Genomic DNA, 9137 nt, shown 5'->3' on the forward strand with positions numbered 1-9137 from the left:
GGTCACAGAGAGCTGTTGGGATACTTATTGCTACATGAGGGCATCTTGCTAACTTTGGGTGGAAAATACTTGCGTGGGTCAGGCTGGGCGACTACTACAGGGTCTGTAGGGGCACAAGCCAGAGATGATTAACAGGAGATACCACCAGAGAAGCCACCAGCAGCGAGCGGCCACACTACAACACAAGATCTCAGGCAGGTATGAATGCAGTTGGGCACCACGAACCGTAGCTGCCACGGCAGCGTGGGTACCCGGACCGAAAATGGGCAAATAAAAACTTCCCTGGTATTGGCCAGCCATGGCTTTGCTTCTAGGAGGCTCAGCTGAGACTGGGTTCTTGAGGCTGCTCCCCAGGCAGCAGCGCACCCGCCTACGAAGCGGCATTTGCTGCTGTATTTTTAGCACTTTCTGCATAAATGAGACCCGAAGACCTTTGCTGGGCATAGGGCTTGCTGCTTCCGAAGCTTCACAGCAATGCTGATCCATCTCCATCGCCTACAAGTACGTTCTGATCACCCACCAGGATTTAGTGGCCTACAACCGTTGTTCCCTGCCGTAGCCAAGATAAAGCCCCCAGCTAGCCCCAAGCCGATCTGATGCAACTTCATACCTCATTTTCCCCGTTGGGTCAGTACGAGGTGAGCGCTCTTCTGTGGTCACCGAGAGCGGCACGAGGCCTGCGGCCACCTCTCCTTACACCCCCCACAGCGCAGCTCTGGAGCTGCGTTAAACCGTGGTTCTGCAGAGCACATTCTCCCTTGATTGACTTTTTTTTGCTGCGGCTAAATGCTAGGGCGAGAGGATCAAAAGGCACTGGAGGCGGATATGGCTTTGTGAAAAGTAAAATAAATGGAGATTAAGCCCGTGCAAGACTGAAACGCCATCCTGGGAGCGGGATGCCACCGCCTGGGGAAAGGATTAGGGCTCTGCAGAAGAGCCACCACTGAGGAGTGAGTCACTGCTTTAAGGCTTGTGATCCTGGTGGTCCCACGGCAAACCTGGGGGCTTCCCGGTCACATCCCTGGAGAAGCAGGCTCCGCAGCCCGCCGTGGGTCCGTGGAGACGAGCCTCAGACTGAAACACATCCCACGGGGCCGAGCTTCATGTCTGCCGGCTCAGCCAGCCTGCCGAGTCCCCGCGCATCGAGGAAACATGGAAACCGCTCAAGTTCAAGGAGGTCTCTGGGCTAAACAGACACCGTCTTGTCCCAGAGCACTGCTCCTGCATCTTCAGGCTTTCACCAGCACAGAAACAGGCTGCACTGCCAAAACAGAAAACATTATCTGCTTTCTGGATGTTACACACGCACACGAAAGGGAGACAGAGGCTTAAACCCAGAGTATTAGGTGCCGCTCTTCAAAACACAACTAACAGGGGCCGCAGGGTCGGCGATACCTCGGGCTTTTATCTGGGGCTGGAACCAGACTTGCGTGGGATCGGGGCTTCCATCACGGAAAGTTTTACAGAGCGCAAGTTACACTTTTGAAAGCTGGTGTCATCACTTAGCCAGCGCCCTGCGTGAGCGATGGTTTTAGGAAGCGTTAGCTTTGTCTGCCGTTCTCTAACCAAACGGCAAAGCAAGTATTTACCCAATGACATGGTAGAGTTATTTTGTACCGAGCAAAACCCACAACAGCAAAACTATTTTGATACAGGCATGCGAGCCCAGGAAAAAATCTGTGTTACATTAAGCGCTGCTGCAGAATCTGTCCTTTCCCATGCCGGCCTCAGCAGCAAAACCGCTGCTCCGTCCTCAAAATCCGCAGGAGCCACAACCGGGACGCGCAGAGGTGGAAAGCAGCAGGGGTGGAGACACCGAGATAGCAAGAAGACAACGACGACATGTTTGAGCTGCTTGTGAGCATCAAGCAGAGCGGCACCAGGGAGGACAGGAGGATGGACAGGGAAAGGGAGGAGGAGCTGGGAGCTCCTGCCGGGGCAGAGCCGGTCGGGATCAGAAAGGCTTTGTGGTGGGGTGGACATCAGACCCCAGGGACCCGCCCTGCTCCTCTGGAAAAGGGACACCAGTGAGGCGGCAATGTTTACTGAAAACATCATGGAAAAGGGTAGAAACTAGGACGAGAGCAGGTTTGTCTGCGGCCAAGCGGCTGGGCAGAGCCGGGGCAGTATCCACAGCAGGGCAGACGCACGCTCCCCGCCTCACGTACCCGGCAAACTCTCGCCTGCCTCCACCCAGGAAGACTGGAATCTGCAGATTTCTTGGAATCACCACCCCGATGCCAAGCTCTGATCCACCCATCTCACAGGGAAAGACTGGGAAAACCAGGAAGGTGCTCAGGACGGGGGTGACCAGAGGAGCTGGGTAACTCAGACCAAGCCTCCTGCAGCCTGGGCAGGCAGCAGCCCCGGGGAGACGCCACGTGCCAAGCCCTGCACGTCAGCGTGGTGGGTGTATTTGTAATCCTGGTGGAGACGGCCTGCTCGCTGCCTCTCCCAGTTCAAGATGAGGGAAGCGACGCCGTCCTTGGGTCAGCCCAAGGATGAAGGAGCCACGCTGCCGCCCGACAGCGCGCCACGGAGAGCCTGCTGCGGGATGGGGTGGGAGCCTGGTCTGCGGCGCAGCTCGTGAACCTCAAAGGTTGGCTACAGACACGGCGCCAGCTCAGTACATCCCCGATCTGAGGCGGGGAAGCAAACTGGGAATGTGTCCCTGTTCCCAGCCACTGTGCTGGTGCCTGCTGACGGCCCTTACTGGTTTTAGGGACAGCCTCCCTCGTCTCGAGGCAGACCACAGCCCCGACAGCAGATCCTCTTATCTAGCGGCCGGCTGCCAGAGGAAAGGGCTGTCCTGCTCCCACCAGGGCACAGGCCAGGCAGCGCAGGAAGCCGGGCGGGCAGAAGAGGAGGCCCTGGAGCCACTGCCAAGGCCGGGGCAGGAGCCGGGGCGGAGGGAAGCGGGGCCACCCCTCCCAGATGCCAGACGGCCTGCATTCAACCCAGTCAAGCGCCGGGTCCCAAGTGGCCTCTCAAGCTTCCAGTGTCCCTATTTTGGGGACATACATTGTGTTTGAGACATGGCTGTGTTTTCTCCCGAGGCCTGGAGCAGCAGTACACCACCACAGCCACACAACTATTGAACACACAGGACAATCCCACCTACCATGAGAGTCCCAAGGTCATCTTGATACGAGCAGTGCTTTAAGGACAGCCCTCCGGTAGCACTCAAACCCTGGTCCTCACAGTAAGCGCCTCCTGAGCGAGCACCGTGCGAGGTGTGCTCCAAACTCACCTACACCCGCAGCTCCGTGCCCATCTACAGCCGCTCGTGGCCCTCCAGCCAGGAGACGTAGACCTCAGACCAGGAGAGGGGCTGCTGGAGATGTCCCACACCACAGTGGCCACCACCTCCAGCAGCCGAGACCCCAGAGCTGGAAGAGGTCACCCCACCACGCAAGGAGAGCACCCCAACAGCATCCCAGACCTCTGGGAGAGGTGGGAGGTTTAGCACCATCAAGATGCCACCACCCAGAGCGGGACACAAGACCTGCCCCATTCCAGGCCAGCGCACCAGAAACGCATCTCTCCTGCCCCTTTCCTCCCCAGCCAGCTTTCACCCCACATTTCCCCCCTGCCTCTGGACATCAAACCTAAACCCAAGATGATCCCACCTCCATTCAGCCTCTGCTCCTCATATTCCAGAAGATTTCTGGCTTCCTCCGGAGGCAGGAGGAAGCAGCAAGAAGAGAAAAAGAGCAACTCCCTGCTCGTGACTGGGCCGAGGCCAAAAGCAGCCAAGAACAGCGAGGACAGGATTGTCGCGCTGAGCCCCGCAGCAAGCCAAGCACCGACAGTTCAAAGGAGAGCAGCTGCTAAAACCCAGTCTAGCGGGTCGGCCGGCGTCCCCACGAAGACTTAGATCATGAGATCAAAGTGAAAAGCCCGTTTCCCAACCCAGGACTATCCCTTCAGAGGGAACGGGGACGGCAAATTCACTCCTTATCGAGCTGCTGAACGTAGGCAGAGTTTAAGTGCCATTCGGGAAACGCTGAGTTGTGCTTGGGAGTTTTCCCAAGCTCCGTCTGAAACGGCACCGGGGTTTGTAACTGCGACCGTTAAGGTTTAACGGGAGAAGCAATGGAAACCCAGAGGGGGTCAGAGAGCTGTATCACGGATCTTTTGGTTGTTCTCACCTGCACGAGCCCCAGCCAGGCTTGCACACAGCAGTGCAGCAGAGATCAAATATTAGCCACTTCAGACGAGTCTGTTGCCTGGAAATGTCAGCAAATGATGTTCTAGCTACAGAGGAAGATCGGAGACCGCTCTCGGAGCAGGAAAGCCAAGGACAGCCTCGTAAGTGCCGTTCTGGCTGAGCTCGCCCAGCTTCACAGCAGCCAAAGTGCCCAGGCGTTTGGATTAAAGCACGGAGCAGGACGGGCAGCGCCTCGACCAGCAATTTACCACCCATCTGCGTCCGCTTCGGGAGCCTGACGCCTCTTGAGGCTCGGTAAGAGGGGTCTCAAGAGGATCTCTCGCAGCTGAACCCCAGCTGTATTTTAAACCACGCCATTTTAAACAGCACAAACACTTCACGCCAGATCTGTCGGTGAGGGACAGGCCAGGAGCGGAGGAGGAGGCGGCAGCACTCACCTCACCTCCTGGGACCGTAGACTCCGCAGTTGCTCTGGAAGAAGGTTTTCAGATTACAGCTCGGACTCCTGCGTGGGTACGGAGATCAGAGAAAGGGGCGAAATACCCCTCGTACCCGACGCAAGGCAGGACGCAACCAGACGCCACGCCAGCCGGAGCTTCATCGCAAGGAGCCCCAGCCCACCCGACAAATTTTCTCATCCCACAAGCAACGGGGATTGGGTCACGGCTGCTGCACCAGTCTTGGATGAGACGAGAGCAAGCGGGGACAGGCAGCCTACAGGAATGCTCTTCCCACAGCTTGCTTTAGCTGGAAAGTAGAGCAGTGTAGGGTCTGAGTACATGTGCGCTTTCATTAACCCAAAAACCTTCCAGCAAGCTAAAAATACAGATATTGCGTTCACTCAAGCAGCCCAAATCAGGGAAGTCATGGCAGAACCATTCCTGCAGCAACAGTCTCAGATAGAAACGCCGGCTCAAAGCCTGGCGGTTATTCCGGCATGAACAAGCTGGATATTCGGGATAGCAAAGGAAGCTCAAGCAACTTGTCCTGCAAGCAGAAACTCCCGCAAAGCTGGGACTTCAAGCTCAGCCCCTCAACATTTTTCATGCTAAGGCTGGGCACTCACCCCACACCCAGCTTCAAGAAGAACCGGCTCTATTTCAGCAATTTCATAACCACCTCGCTTCCCCCCAGAACCTTCTCAGCTTTCCGTTCCCCCCCCCAAACGCCAGCGCAGAACACGATCCCGCTGCCCGAGTCCTCCGGCGCGGAGCGAAGCACGCTTCGGAGTTACAAGCTCAGTGTTGGCAGACGCTTCCCAATGATCTGCACGAGAAGGAATTGCTGGGCTGGCCAATATCCTCAGTATTAACCACGAAGAATTTAGTGCCACGGATCGGGATCAGCGTTACGAGGAAGATCTGGCAACTGCTGAGGCAGCTGTTTGTAAGAGGCCTCAGACTTCAGGCAGAAGCAGCTCAGTTCACCCCCGGGAAGAGGCGAAGCGAGCCGACGTCGGAGATCTAGGCCATATCCAAGCTGGGAAAGTCAGAAACTTTATGCTAACATCCGATGCCACCCACAGAGAATTTCTTTGGGAAAACTAGGCAAGCACTTTGCACTGGATCACCTGCAGCAGCCTGGCAGCCATCCTGCAGATCCGAGATGTTGTAAGAGCCTCTGTGGCAGAGCCCAGCAGGAAAAACCTCTCTACAGGCAAATAACAACCAGGGTAGCCAAGAAATCTGCCTCCGTCCTCCCTCCACCCCTTCTCTTTCCAGGAAGGAGCACACCAGGAATATCCATCCTCGCCCAAGGCTCCCAGGCGCGAGACCAACCACTCTCCAGCTCCAGGCAGGTTCCCGTGGCCCAGCTGGCCACACTGGCAAGTGCCGAGGACGCCGCACGGCACAACCAGAGCCAACGTGCTCCGAATCAATCCATCCTTCCTCACGGTATTAGTGAGAAACGGGTGTTTTATCCCAAACCTGTTCAAGGCCCAGCTCTCACGACCACAGCCAAGAGCGGGCTGGATGTGCTCCGTCCCACCGCTGCCGCATTCCGGTTGGGATAACCTCCTTGGCGTGAGCCGCCAAAAGCGAGAGCTGGGGAACACGAGTTCCTGGCAGGATTTCCAGGGCTCCAGTTTAACAAGTACAGGCTTGTCTAAAGCTGGAGTTAGCCCCAAAGCAGGGCTGGGATCTTCTCCCTAGTCCAGCTCCAATGCCCCTGCAGAGCCACGCTGAAGAAACTCAATTGCCCCATTTCAGCCCGTAATGCTGCTGGCTGAGGGCCGAGCCCCTGCCTTCCGGAATGATCCGGAGCACATAAAAAATGGGAAGAAGAGTTTTTCCCCTCAGCTGGGAAGCTCTGCGGCACAGCGGATGAATACGCCCGTCTCCGTAGCCAAATTAACCATGTTTGATAGCAGTCCAAGCTCAAAAGAGCCGCAGGCGTTTGCTCCAAGGGTTAATTAACTACTGCTCCGATGGAAAACTTGCACCGAGGGAACTCCATAAGCCCATGCCTTGGCCCAGGAGAGGCCGCCCCTGTTCCCCAGCTGCAGCCCCACTCCTGTGGGTCTCGGCGAGCTCCTCATCCATCGGGATCACCTACAACACAGCAGGGAAGCAGAGAGCAGGGGGACTGGAGCAGCCAGTTCTGGGGTCACCAGTACAGGAGAGATGGGAACACACAGGAGCGGGTGCAGGGAAAGGGCTGTGAGGGGGTTTAGGGATCAGAGTGTCTATCACATGAGGAGAGGCTGGGAGAGGTGGGATCATCCAGTCTGGAGAAGAGGAGGTTGGGGGGATCACATCAACGTGTACAAGGACCCGGTGGGGGAGGAAAGAAGGATCCAGCCTCTTCCCAATGACAGGACACAAGGGAACGGGCACGAACTGGAACGCAGCAAATCCCATTCAAGCTTAAGAAAAAAAACCCAACAATTTTCTTTAGCATGAGGGTGAACATGAAAGAGGTTGCCCGGACAGATTACGGAGTCTTTATCCTTGGAGATCCTCAAAACCCAATGGGACACAGAGGCTGCTCCCAGGAGAAGGCTGGATTAGGCCATCTCCAGAGGTCCCTGCCACCTCAGTCATCCTGAACACCCACAGCCACAGGAGACGGCTGCTTCTTCTTGCACTACAAGCGCCTGGACGGCGGCGCAAAGGTCCCAGCTTACACCAGCGCTCGCTCTCCGGCCAGCCTGGCCACAGAAGTAAACAGCATTTCTGGAAAGCACCGTTTTCCAAGGCAAAAAAAAAAAACCCACAGTTTTTTCCCAAATAGCAGAAAACCAGTTTTCAAAGACAAGAGCATATTCCACTTCTACAATGCATCACATCTTGTCTACGTATTTCAGTCAAGCGCCGCTTCCAGCCCTGCGGTCACTGCCCACCGCAAAGCACAGGCATTTGCTTACATCTAAAGTTACTCTGCAATTACCCGCAGCCCCAGGAGCGAGCATCTGGAGCTGTTTCTTCTGGAAAGCAGGAAGATGACACATCCAGGTGAATAATTTCCCTTCCCACCTGCGCTGCTGACCCCACGGCGCCGCACAGGGGTCACCAGACATCGCAAGGGGCCGGCGGTGGTTTTACTTTCCGAATTGGACTCTGCAGGCAGGCGGTACGGTAACTCCAGAAAAGAAAACCACATTCGATATTTCTAATTCTGCAACTATTCCCATCACTTCAAACCAGTTTCAGCAGGAGCCTCTGCTGCCACCTTCTGAGATTGCCGTTACTGCAGGTGCCCCCAAAACGACTAAAAATAGCTTTTTCTCCCCCCCAGTTATGTCACCAAACCAAAGGGAGGGTTTCTTTTGCAAAGAAAGAGCCAACCCCCCCCCCCCACTCAGCGAGCGCTGCTCTCGGCGAGCGTCCCAGCCTCGGCCTTCAGCTCCGGCTTCGCCTCCCCCACGCGACATAAAAATAGGTCTAAACAAGAGAAACTGGAGCAGCCTGCTCGCAGTCAACACAGACAGAGCTCGCTGACCTTTGAGGCACTTATAGTCAGCAATCCTGACTAGACTTGACTCAATATATATATAAATCTATAAAGCAGATGCATTAGTATGTAACATTCCCAGTTTAACACCACAACCACTAGACAAAGCAATCCAGCGCGGTTACAGACCACATTTTAAGACCCGTCATTAACTGTTTGCCTCGTTTGCGGGCTGGGGAGAGAAGCAGAAGGGTAGATCAGCCCCTGATGGGTGCCAGGACACCGGCAGAGCAGCGGGAGCAGCCCCGTACCACGGCTGAGCACGGGGGGGGGGGGTGCCTGGAAGGCAGCGGGGCCGGGGCAGGGCTCCCCCCAAGCCCCACACCCAGACGGGGAAGAAGCTTTTTAGCGGGGGAAGAGAGGTCCCAGCCCTCAGAGCAGACACTGACAGGGAGACGCCTGGCTGGGACAGAGACAAGCCTGAAGCCAGCAGAGGTAGGAGGCAAGGCTCGAGAAGCCAAGAGGGGCTCCAGGCCCCCACGGGAGGGCTCCAGGCGCCCCGGCCGTGGGCCACAGAGGGCCCGGGCACCCACGGCCCATGGGACGGGGCAGTCCCCAGGCCCGGGGCTGAGGGAGGGCCCCTCTCCCGGCGTCCCCTCCGCCCCGGGGCGGCCCCGCAGCGGCGAGGAGCCCCGCGGACCGCCCGTTCTCACCTTCTTGCCTTTCTTGCCCTCCTCCTCCATGTCTCCGGCGGCGGCGGCTGCTGCGGCGGCCCCGGCCCCCCCCGGGGCATCCCCGCAGCGGCCGTGCTCTCCCGGCCTCGGTGCAGCGGCGGGGCCCAGCAGCCCGAACCTCACTGCCCGGCGGCGGCCATGGCCCTCCCGGGGCTCGGCTCCCGCTCCCGGCCCGCCCGGAGCCGCCTCAGCGCCACCAACAACTTTTCAATCCTGCCGCCATCTTGGGCGGCGGCTTCCCGGCGTGCACCGCGCCCCGCCCTCCGCCCGGAGGACCGACGTCAGTCCTCCACGGCCGCGCGGGGCGGAGAGCTGTCCTGCGCATGCGCCAACCCGCC

General features: G+C 57.6%; 1 protein-coding gene across 2 annotated transcripts in view; it reads right to left on the bottom strand.

Annotated features, from left to right (window-relative positions):
- The window catches only part of CCM2 (CCM2 scaffold protein), a 40353-nt gene extending 31263 nt beyond the window's left edge, over positions 1-9090 (bottom strand). The window contains exon 1 of one of the 2 annotated variants that reach the window (XM_087732327.1): positions 8779-9090. Coding sequence is in view for 1 of the 2 variants with exons in the window: in XM_087732320.1 (XP_087588446.1) it covers positions 8779-8808 (30 nt within the window). In the remaining variant the exon portion in view is untranslated. The remainder of the gene's footprint in view (positions 1-8778) is intronic. The other variant, XM_087732320.1, reaches the window with a different exon arrangement.
- Positions 9091-9137: the final 47 nt, after the last annotated feature.

The sequence above is a fragment of the Nipponia nippon genome, unplaced genomic scaffold (assembly GCF_047370975.1).
Source record: "Nipponia nippon isolate SJK-2023a ecotype South Korea unplaced genomic scaffold, ASM4737097v1 scaffold_1, whole genome shotgun sequence".
Classification (NCBI taxonomy): Eukaryota; Metazoa; Chordata; class Aves; order Pelecaniformes; family Threskiornithidae; genus Nipponia; species Nipponia nippon.